At 35.3% G+C, this 24667-nt stretch overlaps 1 protein-coding gene across 3 annotated transcripts in view; it reads left to right on the top strand.

Annotated features, from left to right (window-relative positions):
- The window catches only part of LOC136029465 (maleylacetoacetate isomerase-like), a 127734-nt gene that overhangs the window by 58511 nt on the left and 44556 nt on the right, over positions 1-24667 (top strand). For 2 of the 3 annotated variants that reach the window (XR_010618053.1, XM_065707885.1), the window contains exons 2-4: positions 3970-4001; positions 13996-14047; positions 21927-21994. Coding sequence is in view for 2 of the 3 variants with exons in the window: in XM_065707885.1 (XP_065563957.1) it covers positions 3996-4001; positions 13996-14047; positions 21927-21994 (126 nt within the window). In the remaining variant the exon portion in view is untranslated. Of the gene's footprint in view, positions 1-3771; positions 3793-3969; positions 4002-13995; positions 14048-21926; positions 21995-24667 lie in introns of those variants that run through there. The other variant, XM_065707886.1, reaches the window with a different exon arrangement.

Raw genomic sequence — 24667 nt, forward strand, 5'->3', positions numbered from 1 at the left:
TGCAAAAACCTTTTTTTACTCGTCATATTGGACAACAGATTTCAAACATAAAACATTTGTAAAAGTGTCATTTTACTATAATTAAATGATTTAGCAGTGACTTAATTTCGTCCAGATTTGACATAGGCTATTTCATATTAATCCGAGGTCAGAATAAATTACATATGAACCGAGTTACTCAAGTACTTTTCAGCAAATAGGAGGTGACTAAATTAGTGGAATCTTTGGTTAAATTGTTCAGGTAAGACATTGGAAAATGCTGTAGTCGTGCTGTAAAAGTAAATCCATCTATAAAAAATTCTAAATGATAAGACTTTGGCTGTGTTGAGCTACCTTAAACAGAAAATAAAATTCTAGTCTAACTACTTTTTGCTTGGCATTACTTTACGTGGCTATTCCAAATTAAAGTTGAAACTTTGACAAAACAAGATTTTACCGTAATTTTCAGCTAGCCTATCGGTTTCTTTTTCTCTGGTTTAGCTCTGAAAATGCTTGTTAGTTTTGTAAAATTTTGAACCATATTTATATTTTTCCTTTAAATTTCGGTAATGTGTTTGTAGATCTTTGAAACCTCATAAATTTCGATTTAGCAAAGTTATGAAGCTGAAAACACTTTTGTTGTGCTTCATTTAAGCAGAAGATCTATTTTGTAATGGTTTCACTATTATAACACAAATATTTTCAAAGGTCTGGGCCCTCTAGAGGGAGAAGGAGCAGAAACAGATGCTTCAAAACAACTTCCCATGACGTACTTTAGTCTGTAGATCCATCCCTGAAAGTTTCATTTTACTAACCCTTACCTTTTTCAAGATAACAAAAGTGGTTAAACTAAAATTTTACCAAACAGAGAGTTATCTTGTCGGAAGATAAACGTGCATAAATATTGCATTCACTTATTACGTTATATATGGTTAAACCTACGATCACGATCGTTGTTCGTCAACCTTGTAAATAAAAATCGATTTTCTTGTAAAAAGTGATTCTATTTTTAAAAAAATTGTTTTTTAATTGCAAAAGGCACTATATGAAACAATTTTCTTAGGATGGTCCATTAAACACCTCTCTATGATTTTCCAGTGCCCAGCTATCTGAGTTGAAAAAAAAACGGAACAAAAGATGCCCCTGATACAGAATATCGTGGTTGCAGCCCATTTCCTTGATTTTCAACTCAATGTATTTTCCTTGTTATTCGAACCAAGGGACAGCCATTAGACAGTCTAGACAAGGGTTAGTTTTCTATATAGGGGTTTTCGACAAGGCAGTTCTAATGGCGTACTTCTTTTTTGATCTAACTCTAGTTTTAGGAGTCAGGGGTTTTTACTATGGGACGTGATCGTCTCTTACTAGGCTGCTAGCCACCGCTGCAACCCGGAAAACTTTTGAAAAGGTATTTGTGTTATATTATCTTTTCAGGAGACGAGCGTGTTACATTATCGTGTATACGATGATAGAATTACGTATCAAGCATTAATGGAAATTATCTTTTTTCGTTTTTTCGTCTCCGCAGCTAGTGGGGTAATTAAAAGGCCAAGTTTAGCTCCAAAATTTAGCCACAAGACATCATTTTCATACAACTCTGAAAAACGCTTATGCCTGCTTTGTCTCTCACTCAGACTATCTGTTATGGTTTTTTCTCCAATTAACCATGGTTTCCTGGCAATTGGATTTTCATTCTTGTGGGGAAGCTAGTGGGAAAACATGTCATAGATAGACGAACAAGCGTTAAATAAAAAAACAAAAATAACTAGAAAAAGTAATTAATAATTTACATAACGTCATATTATTAATGGGAATTATCTTTTTTCCGTTTTTTTTCTTCTCCTTAGCTAGTGGGGCACTCCTTGAAGGGCCACCTTTAGTCTTCAAAGAGCATCAAACGTGATCCGACAATCCCAAACACCTAAAGCAAAGGACGTGGAAATTCTTTAATGGTAATGATATACAAAAATGTCGCTTAAAGAGATATAAGGTTAGAAAACATGCACCAACAAGCATCATGGGGTATCATGAATGAAAACAAATCACCGAAAAATCTTTGGCTAGATGACAATCGAATCCAAAAATCATAACGAAGCAAAGCCATAAATAACGATAACAGAAAGCTTTTAAATATCCTTTACGTTTAAACTATACTTACTTTCTCGGAAATTTCCCTTGAAATTAAAACTAGAATGAGTATTATATGAAGAAATGGCATATTTTTAATTGGTGGTGCTTTTATAGCTTTTACCTTCCAAGCTAATAAAAGCATAACGAGACCAAGACCAAGACCAAGAGGAAGACCCGAGAAATGGACATTTGCAGTTGTTGAAAATGATAAATCACCCGAACAAGAAGAAATTTATGTCCAACCTCCTTGACAATCAAACGTAACAAAACTAGTCTGAACAGCTAAAGCAAAAGAAATAGAAAAAGTGTTTGAGGTAATGATGAACGAAAGTCTAAATCATAAAACGGTATTTTCCTTGTACTTTGTATAATTATGTTATAAACACAGTGAAAAGTCAGATTAAGAGATATTTGATGAGCTTTTTATGGAGAAGGCCTATTTGTTTAAACCTATATTAGGCATCTTTCACTGAAAAGCACACTTTGGAATCATAGAATTGTATTTTCTTCGTAGTTTGTATAATATCCTTTGAAATTATATTGAAAAGCAATGTTAAGAAGTAATTTTTAAGAACGTTTAATGGATGGGGCTCATTTTCCTTAATCAAGACTAGGTGTTTAATCAAGACTCATGTTTGAAAGAATTGAAAGGCAAAAATTTAAGTCACAAAATTACGTTTTACTCGTATGTTGTACAAATTCGTTGTGAAACACAGCAGAAAGTTATATTAAGAGCCAATTTTGAGAATTTCATGGAGACAACCCATTTTTTTTAGCCAAGCCTTTGCCTTCCTTATTCAAAGTCACACCTTTGAATCACTGAATTGTATTTTCTTGGTATTTCGTTTTATTTAGTTGGAAAACATACACATTTGAATCATCAAATCGTATTTTCTTTGTATATAATTCCTTAACAAAACACGGTAAAAAGTCGTTTTAAGAGGAATTTTTACGAGCTTTTCATGGAGATGGCTCATTCTTTTTGTCAAGATTAGGATTTTCTGACTGAAAGGCACAAAATTTAATCCTATAATCCTATTTTCGTCGTATTTTATATAATTTTGTTGCAAAACACATGTAAACAGACTCAATGTTTGTTTAGTAGCAATGCGATCCTCAAACATTGTCAAAAATACTTTAGCTTATGTACCTAGCCATTATTATCAATATACCTACCAATATGAACCAAATGTGTATCTACCAATATGCACTATTTTGACAACTTTGCATCAAATAGTGTTTTTAAATTCCATTACTACTTAAATGTCGAAAAATTTTGGTTGTTACAAAGAGTTACAGCGTAACTTTTTGGACAGATTTGAGTTAAAATTTTTTTAGCTGCTCCACTACCCAACATAATATTTAACTCTCTCGCCCATTCGCCTTACTTTTCTAATACTGTTTAAAACTTATACAGAAAAATTGAGTGTCACAATATGTTAAGTGACACAAAAATTCACTAGTCAAATACTAAAGAAAAGAATGTCTACAAACTTTTGACTGTCTGTATACTTTGTGACGCTAACTCAAACGACATTATGGGCAATATTCTGCTATTTTGCAATGGTTTGTGCCCCTTTGTGTCTAAAACTAAAAATTATTGGAATCAACGCCATGCATGGTTTTGGAAGAAAAGAATCTTTCTTGAATCTCCCTTTGAAATTTTCATATCGTATAATGGATGTAATAAAGTTCCATATTCTTTCTTTCATATTTCAGTTACATACTCGCATTAAACAAATTTGTAATCTAGATAATCGCATTTTGAAACATTTTTATCAGCTAAAGCCATGTAATCCGTTTGCATCCAATGGTAAACACTTGGCAACATGAAATATATGATACGATACTCGAAACTCTGAAACGTGGATTTTAAGTTAATTAAAATGCAGGTATAGTTTGACGACATTTATTAGCTTAAAAAGTACTCAATACTTTTATAAATGAGAATTTTTCTGTATCTTGCAAAACAGTCTGTTAAGAAAGCTAAACTTATAAGAATGAATTCTGAGCCTAAATTAGGCTAGCCTATGCTCTGACAAGGTATTTTGAAGCAATTGTCTCAAATACTTTCCTGTTTATACTTCTGAAAACCTTCATGAGGAGACAGTTTGAGGAAAGCTATGTTTGGTAAAATTCTAGTTAATTGACTTCTTGCTATCTTGGAAAGGGTTTAGGTTAGGAAAATGAAACTTTCAGGGATGGGTCTACAGGCTGAAGTATGTCCTGGGAAGGTATTCTAAAGTACTCAACTCCACTCCTTCTCCCTCTAGATGGCCCTGAAATTTACCTACATTACAGGTTTATACCTTTTGAAATTTGGACAAAACAACATTTTACCTTAATTTTAAGTTACTAGTTGCTTTTTCTCTGCCTTTAGTTCTGAAAATGAAATTCCTGTTATTTGAGTAGAATTTTGAGCCATATCAATGTTTTTTTTTCAAAATTTAGGAAATGTATTTGCATATCTTTAAAACCTTATAAAATGGAATTAAGCAAAGTTATGAAGCTGAAAACAATTTTGTTGTACTTCAATTAAGCAGAAGATCTATTTTTCAAGATTTTACTTTTATAACACACATATTTTTAAAGGTCATCAAAGGTCAGGGCCCTCTAGAGGGAGAAGAAGTGGAGGTAGTTGCTTCAAAATACCCTCCCAGGACATACTTTAGTCTGTAGATTCATCCCTGAAAGTTTCATTTTCCTAACCTAGACCCTTTCTGAGATAGCAAGAAGTCAATTAACTAGAATTTTACCCTATGTTTTTCCTTAATTTTGGGCAAATCTAGCCTACTTTTCTTTGACTAGGCTATAGGGAATGAAAACACAATTCCAATGATTTGACTTGGATTTAAAGCCAATTAGGATTTTCTTCTAAGTTTTAAGACAAAGTTCTATACATTTTAAAGAAACTGGTAAAATTCTTGTTTGGCTACTTTTTGCTGTCTTGGAAAGGGGTTAGGGTAGGAATAGGAAACTTACAGGGATATGTCAACAGACTAAAGTATGTCCTGGGAAGGTATTTTAAAGCAGAGGAAAGTGAGGCAGGTTGGTCACTTTTTTGCTTTGGCAGACTCTCTGGGCAAAGTTTGTGAGCTAGAAAAATGATTCTGATGTGAAAAGATAGAACATTCATTGTTCAACATCCACAGTTTTTTTTTAGATTTTATTTACCATTATTTTATAATCTGCAACATCTTTAACAGATGAGGTCAGAACTTACCAATGTGCCCCATGGGTGGGGTAGGTTGGTCAGGTACATAGGGCAGGTTGGTAACACTGTTAGTAATCTCTATTTTACTTCTAACACCAGGTACACTTGCTTTACTATTATTGTTCCAATTATATTTTACTTCAGATAAAAAATTTAACTTATGTTTTGTTTATTTAACCAAATATTCACTCAAACATATATCAAAGACCAGTGCTTTTGCAGCATGTTCAGTCCCCCTAAGATCCTGGGAACTGGAAGCTTCATAAAATGTCACTTTTGGGAACTAGTGGCTCATCAACTGCTTCCAGAAAAACAAATTTCCATGAGGGAGATTTCCTACAAAGGAATGTGACAACATATCCTTCACTGGCGTCTTCCTTGACTTCCCCAGCAAAGTACTTTTTTACTCTCTTGCCTAAAAACTCCACAAGAATAAAGTCGCCAACACTGATTTCATCTTTATTGGCTGTACAGTCATCCATATCAATGTCAAGGTTGAAATTATCATCAAAGACCATTTCATTTTCACTATCAGAGCTGGAATTCTCTGCTTTGACAAAAAGTACCCTATTCAGCATTTCCTTTGTGGTGTTCTTTCTGGATTTACTGGCTTTTTTCTTTTCAGTTAGGACTGGCTTTCCATCTTTGTGTTTCTTCTTAGATGACAGCTCTTTGATTAAAGCATTTTTGACTGGTGTGTTAGTAAGAACCTGAGACCTCCCCTTCTTCTGCTTCATTGTGTCACCCTTTTTGGTGATGCTTTTGGGTAAGGTCTTGCTACTTCTGGGCTAAGTGCAGCAGATGCTGATGCCCCAAGGTCTTGAAAATCACCTGAACTTGGTTCTGAGTGTGATTGAATTCCAGTATCTTCTGTAGGAAACATGTCTGAACCTGTTTGTTGTAGAATACCAGATGGATCAAGTCTGTTGATAACCTCTACAGCTAGGAATTCATCATCCTGGAACACATGTTGATCACAGGGCCAAGTTCCAGCTCCCCTGAATCCAGATATGATATTTGTTGGAGTCAATGCATGAGGAAAGGCAGTTCCAACTAATTCTGCTATGTTGTAAATAGAAATGAATTTTCCTGGATTCTTTGTCATCTATGTGTTGCAGGCAGCATTATAGTATGCCTTGAATGGGCTGTAACAACTCTCATTTCGAGGCTGCAGTTTATGACTTCTGTGTGACAGGAAGGTTAATGCTATGATGTGGGACTTCTTCATCAGTTCATGTGACTCAATGGTAACATGGCTAGTGTGATTGTCCATTAGAAGAGGTGCTGGTCTTTCAATGCTAGGCTTACTGTAATGGATGAAATGTTCAAAAAAACCACAAAGTTCTCTTCAGTCATCCACTCTGAGGGATGAGCAATGCCCACACTCCAATGTGGAGATTCCCTCATCATGTGAGGAACCCTAGGAAAAATCATGAATGGTGGGATGGCAATTCCTTGAGCAGATACAGGTATGCACATTGTGACTAGCACCCCTCTTTCTCCTGAAGTAATTCTTCCAACTTGCTTCTTTCCTTTCTCGCCACTATTTTTCTCGGATTCTGAACAGTAGTAGGACCAGTTTCATCTAAATTTCATACATCACAAGCCAAAAAACTGGATTTGCACAGCAGTGACTCATATGTCTAAAAAAATGCATTGACTACAGGTCTATTAAAAGCAGTAGCTCTTGCAATAATAGTTGCTCCTGGAGACTGGAGAGAAAGTGTTGGGTTGCAGCTCAAGAAGGCCAAGAGCCAGTTTTTACCACCTGCTTTTTCTTCTTCCCAATCATTAATATCCTTACCCAGTTTCTTAGTAAAATCAAATGCCAATGTCCTGACCTCCTTTGTCAAAAGTACAAGATGAAGTTGGAATGCTCTAATAAAATAATTTTCAAGGTTTTTCTCCTCTCCAGCTGTAAAAATCTTGTGCATTGCATACCATGGGATAAATTTCTCCAGTGGTACTTCATTAGATCATTTGCACTTGTTCTACCTTCTTCTGAGAACTTCTGAGTGTAGTGCTTAAGAGTTGATCAGGGGATATGCATCTTGCATACTATGGTAGCAAACTTTCCTCCTTCCATTATTTTTGGGACACCTTGTCTCATTATTTTTCAGATGGCAGAACTTTGGCCCTCATACACAACTCAAGATTTGTCACAAGCTTTGCAGGCTCTCGTTTCCTCACAAGAGCCCCGTCTGCAAAAGCAAGATCCAATATATTACTGTTGCCAAAAATCCCACTACCATCCTAGAATGATAACCTCAAGAGGAATGGTCCCATTTTTGGTTTTTGTGTTGTAGGTCCTCATTTCTGTTTAATCTCACCTACAAAGACAATAAATTAATGCAAAAACGAAGAAAACTCGAAAGAAAATATAAATAACATTTTCTTTCACACTGTGGGGCAGGTTGCACAGTATGTCTTCAAAGTTGCCAACCTGCCCCATAAAAAATGACCAACCTGCCCCACAGTAAAAAGTTAAACAAAAACACGAATACTTCAAAAACTATTAAAGTTAAAATGGAGCCAATTAGTTGGTTTTCCTACCATGAAATTCTTGTTGTGATTTCTATTCTCGTTTTCTCTCAAAACGAAAATGCATTGACCTAAATTTTTTCCAAAAACTTACTGAAAAATCAAAATATGTCCACCACTTTTTTCATAAAGAGGCTGTAGCCACCATTTTTTCATGGCATGTTTATGATGCAATTTTTCATATTCAGTAGCAGTTCCAGAACTTTTTGGCAACAGATGGCCAGCCAATGCCCAAGTGTTCAATATGCCCCCACTCTCCCCTACCTACCTCCACTTCTTCTCATTCTAGAGGGCCCTCACCTTTGATGACCTTTTAAATTTTTTGTGTTATAAAAGTGAAACCTTGCAAAATAGATCTGCTTATATTAAGTACAAAAAAACTGCTTTCAGTTTTATTAGCTCAACATACCCCTCAGCGTGCCCTGAGAGTTTTAACCTAATATTTTAAGTTGTTCTTGATATACTGCTGATACAGCCATTTGACATCCTGCACTGGGATACAGAATGTTTCAATTCAGTTTTATATACCCCCCAGTATTATCTTAAATTTTTGCTTAATACCCTTAATCTTAATAGTAGAATTAGCAAAAGTAGTAGGGGTAGTATTTGTAAGCCTATAGTATCTTTTGGCTATTACAAAATCCCTCTTAACATGCACTGAAAGTTTCAACTTAGTACTTCAAGTGTTCCTGACATATAACTGTTATGGCCTTTTAATAACATGTATCCATATATTGAGTTTCAATTTAGTTTATTATTTTCCTCAATCATGACCTGAAAGATTCACTGTAATATCCTTAACTTCAGTAGTACTAGTAGTTGTAGCAGTAGTAGTAGTGTAAACAATTTGCATTTTACCTATTTCAACATCCCACTTAATGTTTCCTGAGAATTTAACTTAATACATTAAACCATTTCTGGGGCACTGCTATTATGTTCTTTTGATAACTTGCTTATACAGATTGTTTCTTTTATTTATTTCATCATCCCTCTAAATATTCTCTGACAGTTTTATGTTCATACCCATAGCTTAAGTAGTAGTAGTTGTAGCAATAATAGTAATATTAACGGAAGTAGTAGTAGTAGTAGTAGTATCATTATACACAGAGTGATTCCTGAAATTATCCCCTTAATATCCTTAACCTCAGTAGAAGTAGTAGTTGTAATAATAGCAATAGTGGCAACATACAAATAGGACTTTTTCGTCAGTTCAACATCCCCCTGAACATGCCCTTGTTCAATTGATCATCACCCTCATCATTCCCTTAAGGTTCCAACTTAGTGCCCTCAGTAATTTTTGAATTTCCCTTTTTGGATTAGCAGTATGCCCACAACATGTTTTGATTTAGTTGAACTTTCCCCTCAACATTCTCTGAAAGCTTTACTTGAATGCACTTTGTATTTTTGAACACCTAAGGTCAAACATGCCCTCTTTCCTGGTAATAAATATTATGTATAAACAATAGGCAAAGTGCATAATTTGCAGTCCTTGCTCTGAGTACTATGGGGGGTTGATATCCCCTACATCCCCAGAGACATAGTTATTGGACTTGTTAACTATGCTGAACAAAATGGCTATCTCAAATTTTTTATATTTGTATGTGTTTTAAGACTTAATGAGTTTGGGAGGGGCTGCTTACCCTCCCAATGTCTTTTACTCCAAAAAAGGGCACTTGAACTTTTCATTTTCTGAACTCTTTAGAAGTTTCTATGATAGTGCTGTGTTGCCTATGATATTGCTTATATGCTCTTTTGAAAACCTGCATGCATATAGTTTTTTGTTTTATTTCTTCCCCCCCAGAAACATTATCTATAAGTTCGACCTTAATACTCTTAGCATCTTTAGTTACAGCAATTAGAGTAGTAGCATTAGCAGTATATATGTAGTTGCTTCTGGTTAGTTTAGAATCTGCCACAACATACCTTGAAAAGTTTCAGTTTAATAGTGTAAGCTGTTCCTTAGATATTGCTGTTACACCCTTTTGACAGTCTAAATGTTAATTGTATGTTTTGATTTAGTTCAACTTCAACATCCTCCAAAGTATCCCTTGAAAGCTGCCACCTTAATACCCTTAGCTTCAGTAGTAGCAATAGTTGTAGCTGTAGCATTTGTAGCACTATTTGTTTATTTTTAAACATACCCCTCAATGCACACTCAAAGTTTCAATTTAACGCCATAAATAGTTCCTGAGTCATTGCTGATACATTCTCTTGACCACCCATATATGCATAGTGTGTTTTGATTTAGTTCAAAATTGTTTCAATGCACCCCCAAATTCTTGCCTTAATACCTTTAGCTTTAGTAGCAGTGGTACTGCTAGTAATAGAGGTACCACTAGTAGTAGTTTCCATAGAATTTATAGTAGCCTGATCTTTAGTAGCAGTAGTTATTGTAAGAACAGTAGTAGCAGAAGTAGTAGGATTCAAATATTGCCTTTCGGTTTGTCCAACATCCTACCCAACAAACCCTGCAAGTTTTCACTTCAAACACCAGGTTGTTCCCCAAGACATTGCCAATACTCCATTTTGACGACCTGCATGCCAATGGCGTGTTATGACTCAGTCGAATCTTCATACACTCTTTGGTTTCATGCACTTAGCCATAGTTATAATAATATCAACAATAGTAGTAGTTGGAGTACTAGTAGTACTAGTTTTAGGGCTTACGGCCCTGTATATATCTTATCTATTGAAACAAACTTTAATTGTATCTTATCTCTTTAAATGAGCAATAATTATATATTTATTCATGTATGTATGTAGGTATAATTTTTTTTTTGCAGTCTAGTTCAAAAATACAAATGAATGTGCATTGTCAGTTTAATATACATTTTCTGACGTTTATTCCTTAAAGTTTTAATAATTTTTGATTTATTAAGGCTAAGAAAGTGAATTATTTAAAATGTATTTTTTCCAGTAATGTACAAATTATGTTCTGGCCTTGAGAAGGTATAGGGTTGTGAGCCTTACTCATGTTAATTTCTGCTCGTTTTGATTTTGATTTGGTTATTGTCATTTCTGTTTGTTTCGGGTCTCATGTATTTATTGATACTGATTTATGCCATGGTAGATTGTTGGATTTTAGTTTTGCTCATTCATTTTTAGTTTACTTACTTTACTTTCCTTTGAAAAGCTTATTTTGAGGATTTTTTTTTACAAAATTGATCAAAATAAAATGTAATTTTGCAAAAAAACTGCATAATCATAAACAAGTTGATCTACCATTCAAACCAGAACTGTCATGAATTTACATCATCCTTGCTATAGATAAAAATAAAACTTCATGAGTCTATTAGTTTTTGATTTAGAATGCTAAAACGTGTTTCCAGAGTTTAAATTTTATAAGGTAAAGGCACCAATGATTCAACAGTGCAATTTTGGAACCACTGTCGAAGTTTTCCTTCAAAACAGATAACTCTGCTTAGTCGTGACTTGGAACACCATCTCTTGAAGCCATCGTTATATTTTGACAATGCGAAACGTGGACACTATATCCAATACACCAAGATAAGAAAAGAATATTCAATTCTATTAGTTTTCTGTTTTCGACACAATATGAGCTCCTGACAATTTTTTAGCTATGTAACGTTCAAACTGTCATTACTTGGTTATTTTTTAGCAAAAAAAAAGTTGGGATCTGCACCAATGCATCAAGATACATCTGATCTTCTCTAAAATGTAGCCATATTGGCTTTTTCTTGATAAAATTAATTTAAATTGGCAGCTAATATTATATTGACGAAACTATGTTCCAAGTGTCAAAAATTCATGTCTGATGTATCGGAATACCAGACCGACTAAAAATTTTCCTTCAGCCAAATTCAAATGTAGATATTGGCTTCTATTATGAGATTAATTTCTTTTGAGAATGTCTTGTAGTAACCTTGTCACAATTTTCGACAGACAGCAACATGCCCCGTTGAAATAAAGGTGACTGTTGAAAATTCACTGATCATGTAAAACAGATGAGTAACAATTGGTGTCGAAATTAAAGGGTCCTCTGACGAAAACATAGCTGTTGAATTTACGGATACTCTCAACAACTGGAGATTATGATGATTATTATTTGTAATATTATTTCACATGAAAAAAACAATATATTTTTTTTTAATCGTAGTTTTACTGATTTGGTGCTAGATGCTAGATTTTTCCATCATCTCAGGAACCGCTGCTCAGCTTCCTGCTATGTTTATATTTTTAGCCATTTGACTTGGTTGATCACAACACCCTAATTCATTTATCACTGAATAAATTTGAAGTGCGCCCTCTCTTAGTAAATTTTATACATGTTTTCTTTCAAATAGATCCCAATCTGTAAAATAAAAAATATTTTCTCTGAACCCTTACCCAATTAGCATGGAATTCCTATCCCACCCAAAATGCTAATGAAACGTTTTGAACTCCTCGGCGTCACAAACTTCTAATAATCCTAAGTAGGACATGCATATTCCAAGAATTTTGGACTCTCCAGACAAAGGATAGTCGAAACCATTTTTTTTAAAGTGAATTAAACTGGAAGATTAACTTTGAAATGGCCAAATGTTGACAACACTTTAACTGTGAGCAACAAAGAAATCTTTGCTGGACCATTAAAGCTGAGAGAAAGTGAGCCATTCCAGATAGCGTTTATGAAAAGACCTATGTCACACTATTGTATTATAGTCTAGAGAACTAAGTCGCACTATTACACTCCATGTGATTATCCAATTTCACCCTTATACTTGATGCATTTTTTTCAGTTTTTTACTTCCACTAGGTATTTTATAAATTTACGCATTTAAGAAAGTTAAAGAGAAACGAAGAAATAAAGTAAAAAGAATAGGCATGTCGAATCCACCAGGATCCGCCCAAAAGTATTCCCCAAGTATTTCGACACGTATCGAATTGGGTTCTGACTTACGTTGAAAACAGGTAACTTTTTTGTTCTGTCGAATTTGTAGGTGAAATTGCTCCATTTTAAGAAATTCGGCGTTTTGTACCCTATTCTGATAAAACTTCAAACTACCAATCAAACAGTTAGATTCCTATATTTTTTTTCTACATACTGAAACCCTTTTCGAACCAAAAGTCTTTAAATTAAGCCTTCTGGAGTAGAAAAAGTGTTTTTTTTTTTTTTTTTATACAGAAACTGTCGATTCATCAGTATTTTTACCCTATTGCTAGCTTTTGATATTGCTCCTGGTAAAACAAATGAGTTATCTTGTGAATCAGTCCGTCAGTTTTGTAATCTGGTGGATGACCGAGCAGTCACTGAAGTAGATTTTATTTTCCTTGAGTTTGTCAGGGTATTTAAATGTATACTGATGACGCCTTGACATCTCCAAATAATTAAACAACAGCCAGAAGAAATTGCATTATGTGGCATGTTCAAGCTACCGTCCTGCTGAACATTTAAAAAATTGCCTTAGTTTAAGAAATTGTTATCAATTTTTTATAAGTCATTGACACTAAGTCGAAAAAGCTACGCTATGCTGTAAATCAGAAAGACTACTGCTAATACATTAACTTTGAAATTAACAGTGTTTTGTCAATTAAATGGAATTGATTAGGTGTACTAGGTCTACCAGTTCGAAGTTGGGGGGTGTTTTGTATTTTTCTAGGGAGCATTTGAGGAAAAAAAAAATCAAAATTGGCAAACACCAAATAGTGATAGCGACTGGCTTAGAATAGTCGGTTCTGAAAAAGAGAAATCCCTGAGAAGTAAACATTTACCCTTTTTCAATATCGATACCATAGGTATTGCTCAGACTAAAATTTTAGATATAGGGTAGGCCTATTGGAGGATTTTTCCATGGGAAAAAGGGGAGGGCAGAACCCAAAAGAGTAGACTTTTAGTCCACTGTTTTTGAGAGGGGTTCATTTTCTCTTATCCCAAGGGTGGGGGGTCATATAGGCTAATCCTAGGAGAACTGATTATGCTCATCCCAGGGGGAAGGGGTGGAAAATTAAAGGCTACTTATTCCTTGGGGGGAGGCTTTCTTATGTTTCTCTAACAATTTGTACATAACACTCTTTAAACTTGGGATTTTCCTAAAATTAAATATTTGGACTTTCAAAAGCAAATTCTTATGCACATGCCTGGCATGATTACCTAGTACATGCTCAATTTGAATTTTTGTTTTCTATTTCAGATGACACTCTACTCATATTTTAGGAGTTCATGTTCATGGAGAGTTCGTGCAGGTCTGTGTTTCTCCTTTGTAATAAGCCTAAAGTAGTATTTCTCCTTAACACCTCCTTATTATTCCTAAAATGTGTTCATTCTACTTAAGATGTCATACATGTAAAACACGATTTTGTCGCCTTTTTACCTATTTTGTAACAAAAGAATGAAATATTTGAAAGAGATTTCTGCACATCAGATTAAATATCTGGCGAAGCGTTTCCCGATTAAAGTAGTTGTATGCATCATTGGATTTGTCCTATTTGTATAAGTATGAATTTCCTATTCCTATTTGTATGAATTTGTCCTATTCATATTGATTCATATATTGGTTCAAATAGATCCAACCCCTAGGAGAAGGGAGGGGGTCAGGTAATTATGTTTTTTAATGGGAAGGTTAAAGTTCAAAAAGGAACCATAGAAAAATGCAAAGGGGATTTTTAAAAAGTAATAGAAAAAAGTGTTTTCAGGCCCACATTTCCTAGATTATACGAAGGGGCTATTTAAATGCGTCATTATGTGCTGAATAATCCTTTCCAAGTATAATTTTAATGGCTCTCTTTTAATCACCTCAAGTTGGAAAATTGTGTTTCTGTGATATCGCCCCTCTTTGTTCTTCAATTATGTTTTGATCTTTCCAATATCACTGTATATAAAACGAACTAGCCTGCAATATCCTACAAGTATCGTTTTGAGTGTGCGAGTCTCGTTGTTCGTGAGTACTGGATACCAAGCTGGACGTGTATACTCTACACATGCAATGTCTGGAGTATACAGATGTTAATGGCACCTGGTATCTACCAAGTGACATATAGCGATCGCAAATTCTGTCGTTCTGTTGGTCTGTCGGTCCCGGCTTTGCTACTTTAGGCACTTCCAGGTAAGGCGTATCAGGTAAGGCGATGAAATTTGGCAGGCGTATCAGGAACCAGACCAGATTAAATTAGAAATTGTCGTTCCCCCGATTCGATAATCCGGGGGGGGGGGGGGTGAGTGGGGGGACGGTTAAATCGGAAAAATTAGAAAAAATGAGGTATTTTTAACTTACGAATGGGTGATCAGATCTTAATGAAATTTGATGTTTGGAAGGATATTTTGTCTCGAGCTCGTATTTTAAATCCTGACATGATCCGGTGATATTGCGGGGAGTTGGGGGGGGACATAAAATCTTGGAAAACGCTTAGAGTGGAGGGATCGGAATGAAACTTGGTGGGAAAAATAATCACAAGTTCTAGATACAGGATTCACATAACCGGAACGGATCCGCTCTCTTTGGGGGAATTGGGGGGGGGGGGAAGGGTTAAATCTGAAAAATTAGAAAAATGAGATATTTTTAACTTACGAAGGAGTGATCGGATCTGAATGAAATTTGAGGTTTGGAAGGATATTTTGTTTCAGAGCTCTTATTTTAAATCCCGACTCGATCCGGTGACATTGCGGGGAGTTGGGGGGGGGGGCTAAAATCTTGGAAAACGCTTAGAGTGGAGGTATTGGGAAGAAACTTGGTGGGAAAAATAATCAAAAGTCCTAGGTACGTGATTGACATAACCGAAAGGGATCTGATCTCTTGGGGGAGTGAGGGGAGAAGGTTAATTCTAAAAAAATAGAAAAGATGAGGTATTTTTAACTTACGAAGGAGTGATCGAATCTTAATAAATTTCATATTTAGAAGGACCTCGTAACTGAGATCTCTTATTTTAAATCTCGACTGGATCCAGTGTCATTGGGGGGGGGGGGGGACCGAAAATCTTGGAAAACGCTTATACCGGAGAGATTAGGATGAAACTTGGTGGGAAGAATAAGCACAAGTCCAAGATATGTGACGGAATTAACAGGACCGGATCCGCTCTCTTTTATGGAGTTGGGGGGGGGGAGTAATTCGGAAAAATAAGAAAAAATGATGAATTTGTAACATACGAACGGGTGATCAGATCTTAAGAAGGATCTTATACTTTAGAAATCTCATTAGATCCCGACCAGATCTGGTGACATTTAGGGGAGCTGGAGGTGGTAACCGGAAATCTTAGAAACCGGAAATCTTAGAAACCGGAAATCTTGGAAAACGCTTAGAGTGGAGAGGTCATGACGAAACTTGATGGGAAGAATAAGCACAAGCTATAGATATGTGATTGACATAATTGGAACGGATCCATTCTCAATAGGGGAGCTCGGGGTTGTTAACTTGGAAAAATTAGAAAAATTGAGGTATTTTAACTTAAGAATGAGTGACCATATCTTAATGAAATTTGATATTTAGAAGGAACTCATGTCTCAGAGCTCTTATTTTAAATCCCGACCAGATCTGTAGACATTGAAGGGAGTTGGAGGAGAAACCGGAAATCCTGGAAAACGCTTATAAATGTCGTAGATACGTGGTTGATCTAACCGGACTGGATTTACTCTGTTTGGGGGTGCAGTTCAATGCTTTGGCGAGTTTGGTGCTTCTGGACGTGCTAGGACGATGAAAATTGGTAGGTGTGTCAGGGAGCTGTACAAATTGACTTGATGTAGTTGTTTTCGCCGATTCGACCATGTGGGGGCTGAAGGGAGAGGAAAAATTAGAAAGCTTGAGGTATTTTTAACTTACGAGTTGGTGATTGGATCTTAATGAATTTTGATATTTAAAAGTACCTCTTGACTTAGAGCTCTTATTTTAAATCCGACCGGCATTAAGTTTCTGATTTTCCTTTTAAAGCAATGTATTGATTCTTAGAATTTTGCCAGAGCTCATACCATATGAGCTCTTGGTTCTTCTGACCTCGTCACAGGTGCCATATGAGCTCTTAGCTCTTGTTTTTTAGTCGGGTTAATTTGACAAAAAAAGGAGATAAATGGGCTGCAGTGCTCCTTACCAAAAAACGTGTTAAAACTCATAAACATGAAAAATTCTTCATTAACATGCAGTGCATTTCCCACTTCACTCTTTGACATAACCACACGCCTCCTCAATAAATAAATAAATATGTTATGTATTGTAAAACGCAGCTATTAGTCAGGGAGCTACGCGATAGAAATGTTGATATTTAAGTTTTTGGGTGATGAGCGGACAGTAGAAGGTTTGAGATTGCAATCTGATGTGATTGATCATTCTGAATATGGGAATCAACATTACATTGTCGAAAAATGGGTGTTATTTCATCAAATTCCCTAAAAATCAATCTCAACTGATTAAATTTCCTTAAAATCAATAATAATTTTCAAAGTGCTCCAAAACTGGTCAATTATTTGTTAAATTAAAGTTATTAATAGTCAATATTTTTTTCCAAAATTGCTTTATCTCTTGCTATTCAATTGTAAACTTTAAAAATCGACTAAAAATATACCGTAATTTATAGTGTTCTGGGAAAAATTTTGATCTATCTTAAAAATTTGTCTTCATAACATGTATTTTTTTTTATTAATTCTCTAGGTAGGAAATTTATCCTTCTAGAAAACGAGTGATTTAGAAACTGTATAACTCTTTTCGTTTCTGAACTATTAGTGAAGACGCGGAGTGAGCCAATTTTTAGCTCAAATAACTATAGGCAATTATCCAGCACGAATTCGCCTGTCTTGGTTGATCTCTGTGACTTAACTGAATAGAAAAACTCTGTCAAAGCAATAGAATCTATGCATGAGCATGCTGCTGCTACTTGAATGGAGTCTGATCCAAGAATTATAAATACTGAAGATCAGTTTTATGCGTGAAACTCATGAAAAAACACAGAAGTTCCAGAAATAGAATTTCTAAAAAAATCGAGAAATGTAATAGAGACCCTTCTTTGTCATCTTCCAGTCTTATTTAGACAAGAAAATGTAGTAAGATTTACACAAAGCGAAACATGCAGGTCACAGCAAAATGGAAAGATTTCATTGTTTTGCCAGTTGATCAGAAGATTTCCATTTCAAGCTTTTTTTGCAATCTGGACTCTTTGTAGAGCGTCGCTAACGCAGCTTATGAATATATGAAGTGACACAGTAGAATTTTAACCGTATTTAGGATAAAAAAAAATATTTTGTCAGCTACATATGACAATAAAGAGGATATTCCTATTACCAAGATTGGGTGCCAGCGAGTGTTTCCCCGCTCCCCCTCTAACCCAGGATTAGTGGAAGAACCCATTAAGACTTCCAAGAATAGTGTTAGAGAACTGGGACTGGGTTTCCACCGATGTCATATGCGACCAGGCTGTATATGTAATCGTACAGGTTGTGAGAGCAAAAAATCTGACAACATATTCTGACGTTGTTCTCAGAATGGTTGATCTTAATGTTTTCATGAACTTTATGGGTGCGATTGGTTATATGATGACAGGCTCTGGTTTAGAAGTGCTTATTCATGTGGCTGGATTTCTACTAGAAGGAACCACAAAGAAAGTGATGAGTAGAAAACTGTATTGTAAAGCTCTTGCTGCTCATACCTTAGTTCTTGGGAAGCTTTTGAAGATTTTTGCGTCAATGATTTATCGTGATTTCTATTTCTGAAGAAATTGAAGGCTTGTTACAGAAGTTGAAAATCTCAAAAAAAGATCATCCCATTGATGTAAAAACTCAGTGTCTTATGTAAAAACTTGCCACGTCATCCCCCTGGTTGGGAAAATCTATGCATGCTCAGAAACCCTCAATCTCTGGAAACTATAAACATGAGATACCCCCAGGTTACATCCGACATTCTGCGATGGACTGCTAAAGGTGAAAAAGAGAAATGTCAAATTCAATTCCATATCTTCTGATCATGCGAAAAATCCACTATTACTTTGAATGTAAAGACAAAGGGTAGAATGATAGGGATTACCATGAATAAGTTGGGACTTTGAAATGGACTTTAACTCTTCCTTTTTATGCCTCAGTCTCAGCTAAATTCATTGATATGTCAAATATTGTACCTCAAAGTGAGTTTGACACCACTCATCATGAAGATCGTCTTTCCTGTAACAACAAAAATGTGTTGTTAATGTGAAGTGTGTTCTGGAAGCCAGGCTAAACTTTTTGGTACAATGATGAAGATTCACTCAATATTCATACCCTTAGACAGTCGGCAATGAGATTCGTGACGGTATTCTCGATGTTCGAGCTATTGGAAACGGAGTAATTGAGCCGCGGAGATTAAGTTGTCTTTAGCGACATGAATGTCATGAGTACCAAGCTGGTAAAACAAAAAAGAAAACCCGGAATTTTAGTGCTGTGAATATCACAAAACGTTTCATCACAAAACTTCAAGCTATGAAAAGGGTATTAGTGTTTGTTGACGTTACTGATGGTGCAAGTAGTGTACAGAAAATTGCTCACGCGCGGGAGATAAACCGTACGATTTACTTTGTGGCTGTGGAGGGAAATGCTTGAATGCTTCTTTTATGCTGTGTAATTAATTTTTCTAGTTCTGTAGTTTTCAAAATTACTTCTGTGTATCGTTGGTTTATTTTTGTTTATTGGTTTGTTTATCCGTATATCTCCTATGGTTGCCTGCTATGGAGCAGTAACTTCTTATGAAACCATGGAAGAGTGCAAGTTCTACAAAACAAAGCTGTTAGAACAATCGGTAGTATGTCCAGGATGTAGATGACACCTGTGCTTGTTTTAGGTCCCTGAAACTCCTTAATGTAGGTCAGATAAGAGATTACCAAGCTGTAGCATTTGTGTTTCAGCGTAAAAATGGTTTAACCCCTGGTGTTTTTAAGAGTTTTTACCAAATTAATTGTGAACTGCATAATTATGGAACTAGGTAAAGTGATAATATAGTTGTTGATTTGCGTCGTGGTACCAGGTCTTCGTTTTTAATGAAACACCTAGGTCTATCTGTATGGAATGAGCTATCATTGAGCATTAGGGTGGTGGAGCACGTACCTTAGTTTAAAAAGAATTAAAACGATTATTTTTTAGGGGAATTTATTGAATTCTATGAGGGGAGGAAGAGGAAGTGGATAGGTAAGGGTGGACAGGGATTATGGTGGGGTCGGGAGCGAACGGTGGGGGAGGGGGAGTTTAGTATTGAAGATTGATGGCGGTTGGAATTGTTATTATTTTTCTTTTATACTTTTATTTATCTATTATTTTTTTAAATTTAGTCATTTATTTATTTATCTATTTTTTGTATATATAGGCTATAGTTTATTTATTTTTTATTTCTTTATAGTAGTTTTAATTCAATAGTTGAGCTTTAAGCAAATAGTAGAGTTAATAGGGTAAGTAGTTACGTGGACTTTCGCGCGACCACAAACCCGCATCGGTTTTCTCCAGCGCGAAAGTGTTGTTTAATTTATTTATTTGTGAATGTGGATTCATAAACTTATGAAATTGACTTGTCATTTGGACTCAGGTGGAAAAAATGGACTTGCTGAGCTGGTATCTTTTAAAGTTTGTTTGTTAGTAAGTACATTACACGAAATAGGTAGTAGCTGCTATAAGAAGTAGCCATAGTATAATTTTCCATTATTCGTCAAATGCTTAAATATCTGACTTTTTTTTGACTAACGGAAACAATGAAATTGAGAGTTTTAAGGTCATCAGCATTGCTGAGTACTCATCAGTAGTATCGATTACCATAGGCTGCGTGATCATTGTTGAGAGTTTTTGCAAAAGGTATTTCTTTAGAGTAAGAAAACGTGATTTTTTCAAATTTTGACGAATAGCACCCTGGCCGAATTTACAACACTCATATTCGTAATCAACTCTATTGATTACCCCATATTCCGGAGCCAAACTATCTGCTACTTACTGATCACCTACTAGTCACATATTTGGCGAGTGGCTCCCTGATTACATTTGATATTATAGGCTAGCTTGTATCATATACAAAGTGATGTTGAATTGATTTTACAGTTGTATTCTTCATTTGTTTCTTTTGTTTTTCTTTATAATAATTCACCTATAGTTATTATTAGGATTGACATTCTATGGGAGGGATTGTGAAGAACGCAGATTGGATAGATAGTATAGAATTTTTAAAAATGCCCTCGAAAGTTGGGAGGACAGTAATTTCAAAATGATAGCCCACTCCAAAAATTATCATTTTAGCCAGTGTTTTCGAGAGGAATACAAAGCATTGAGATATCCCAGCATTAAATGAAATTTAACAAAACCATCAGGATCGTTTGTGCATAGGAGTAAATTTCGTATCTTTATTTATCTGTTTATTTTGATTTTAATGACCATTGCATCGAATCTTATATTTGATGATAGCTGACTCTGTTGATAATTGCTGTGTATTGTATTTGACGACCGATCACATATTCCCCATAATCGACCTTTTCAAAGTCCAGTCTCTTAGCCACAGGTGAGAGTCAGGACATTGGTATCTTGCACTACGCAGACCGTTGGCCAGCATGCGAAAAAGTTTTTTTTTTCTACTGGGAATTTTATTCTGTGTTCTAACAATTTTAGCGGCTGTGTTGCTGTGGTAGGCACGCCACCAATCCTAAGTAAGAGATTAGGTAAGATCAAATATTTGATTTGAAAACTATATAGGCCGATTGTGTCTCTACTGAGCCTTGATTGTTGACTTTTTCTGGAATATTCTTTTGTGTCGGTGGAAATTTTGCACATATTTGCCTACTTTTGGCTATTCTACGAATATGTTATTGAGATTGGCTATTTTTCCTTAGTGCTAGACAATAACAAAAGGGGTACTGGCATCGATAAAGGAAGAAGTTCTTTCCTTGTTTTGATTTTTCTTCTACTAAAGCTTTTGTCTTCTGAAACTATTCGATTCTTGTCTTTCTTTTCTTGTTGATTTTATCAATGACTTTATCGGGCATGATATCGGGTAAATTGAGAACTTGTAAAATGTGCTATCTGTTTATATGAGGGAGGCGGTGAAAAAGAAGAAATAAAAAACAGTTGTTTGTTGTGTTAATTTGACTACGTCTTTTAGACATCATTCCCTTGTTACTGGTGTGACGTTTACTTTGTTTTTTTTTCTAGCTCTTTCGCTCAAAGGATTGGATTATGAAATCGAAGCAGTAAATCTCATAAAAGATGGAGGTCAACAGGTAATACTGAGGTTCTGTTTTTTTCCTCTTTACACTATGTTGCACGCTTCATTGTGCACGTGCGAAGGCGGAGTTATGACGAAAGGATTTTCCGATAGTATTTAGTTTTTAAGCTAGATTCTTAATAAGCTAGGTTCGTAAATACACGAACGCTAACATGAAATGCAGATTGTTAACTTTCCCTAATGTTAATTATCCTGTGGATTTCAAAGAAGTTCAGGGAAGCTCGAAAAATTTCTGAAAGTTGATGCACTGTGCCCGAGGAAAGAGATGTCTTCATGTTGACGAATATTCCAATATTGTTCGGATCAAGGTTGATAAATTCTTGTTCTAAGCTCGGAATTTTTTTTTAATAAAAAAAAGCTTCCTATTCAGAGTATATTCTACTAAATTTACCGCGCTATTAGATCCAGAGTCTTATCACCCTTGGGCTAAATTTATTTGACGCCTCTATTTTTATTATTTTCCCCTCCCCCCACCTGATAGTTCAACATCGTTGACGATGGTTTCAAAGCGATATGTTTTGCCAAGAACGCGTAGGCTATACAACGCTTTTGCCTATACGCCCAAACCTTTTGTTATTGTAAGGTCCACATATTCCATGGGGACTCCTCGAGCAAGTCTTGTGAGCAATCCCAGCCACTTACCACAGCAAGTGAGTCATGAGAGTGCCTTTGAGCCCCCCTGTAGACTCTAAAATGAATAATTCGGTCCGGAATATCATATGAGAAGGGTAAGTGGGGCAAACTGCCCAGAGGTGGAAGTGCCTATTTGAAAGCGAGATCTTTTGCCAAGAACGCGTAGGCTATACAACGCTTTTGCCTATACGCCCAAACCTTTTGTTATTGTAAGGTCCACATATTCCATGGGGGCTCCTTGAGCAAGTCTTGTGAGCAATCCCAGCCACTTACCACAGCAAGTGAGCCGTGAGAGTGCTCTTGAGCCCCCCTGTAGACTCTAAAATGAATAATTCGATCCGGAATATCATATGAGAAGGGTAAGCGGGGCAAACTGCCCAGAGGCGGAAGTGCCTATATTTGAAAGCGAGATCTTTTGCCAAGAACGCATAGGCTATACAACGCTTTTGAAACGATGAAAACCATCAATTTTGTTGAATAGTATAATAGTATAACTAATAATAGTATAATAGCATAGTACAATAGTAATAATAGCAATAATAGTAATAATAGTATAATAGTATAATTCAAACATCGTCGACGTTAAGCTTATTTGAAGAATTTTTACTGATTTTAGAAAGCCGCTGAAATTTTTTGCAAGCACTTCAGAAAGAATCGTTATGCATTAATCGCCCTAGTATTGTTTTTATAATGCTTGAATAAAAGCAAAAAAAAATACACTTTAAAGTAAAAAAAAGTATATCCTTCTGTCAACTGCCCAATCTAAATTTTCATCTGTCCCTAAAAATTCAAATACCAAACAAAATTTTTCGTAGAGTGCCCTAAATTGTAGTTCCCAGCGGCAATGGCCTAGATTGGTCTCATTGTAAAATATGACCCTGGATAGGTGATACTATATGTATTCTTCGCATTTTTACGTCGTTCAGTCGTTTCTCCTTGACAAAATGTGTCTTCTTTTGTTTGAAATTAATTTAAAAATTACTTTTGTAGTTTCCTGTGGCAGTCGCCTACATTGGCCTCATTGTGAATATAGCCCGGATTAGACTGTACTGTTGGTATTCTTTTATTGGTACGACTGTAATGGAGTCTTTTTGTCGGGAAATTTCCTAAGATGATCCTAAGAGATCCGCTTTTAATCAGACGCATCAACCAGAATTCACCTTTCGATGTCGCTTGGTCGTTTTTTGACAAGATCTGCCATCTTCTAATAATAGTTTTTCTTATGAAGTAATTTGTCGATTTCTGAAAACATTTTTGTTTTAGAAAAGACAAAATTGGGTCCCATCTCGTTAAAAAGTAAAAAGCACGTATAGGCCCTTTGTTTATTCACGATGTCTGTAACAGTAGATACAAAATTGAAACCTGTTTTGTCTCAATAGTATGCCTTTTTACCCGACAAACGTCGGCCGGCTGCAACAACTGTCGACGCAAAAAATATGATTTTTGAGGAAAAACTACATTTTGATTTACACGATGCAAAAAGCAAGAGTCTTTATGCTTTTAATTAAAAGCTATAGACTTCTCTATTTTTCTGAAATCAGAAACCTTATTTAAAGATTCGTGTATTTAATTAAAAATAAATTTCTCACAAAAGCGATAAATCATTATTATAAAAGTAATATTAGGTTACCTGCATGAACACTTAAATATTCATTTTTTATTATAGACTTAAAAACTTATTCTAAGACAAGAAGCATTGTGCTATCTTCTTTAAAATTCAGCATTCACGTTGATTGATAGATGCTATATTTTGTGTCTAGAAACCTTTTGTTTTGAATGTCTGAAGCGTAAAAAACAAGTACCAATTACGAGCTTTAAAAATTCGTTTATAATTGTTCCTTTTTATCGGAAGAAAAAATACTTATTACTATATTATGTCTGCTTTGACTTTTCCTCTGGCTGAATATAAAATTTCTTAACTTCGGGTGAAGATTTCAGAACGTAAACTCTCATTCTGTAAGTTCGACTAAAAGTCTAGGTATTTAGGCCTAAAATCAATCCGTTTTAGCACCATAATGTTCTCATCTTCATAAGA

Source organism: Artemia franciscana, chromosome 7 (assembly GCF_032884065.1).
Source record: "Artemia franciscana chromosome 7, ASM3288406v1, whole genome shotgun sequence".
Lineage (NCBI taxonomy): Eukaryota > Metazoa > Arthropoda > Branchiopoda > Anostraca > Artemiidae > Artemia > Artemia franciscana.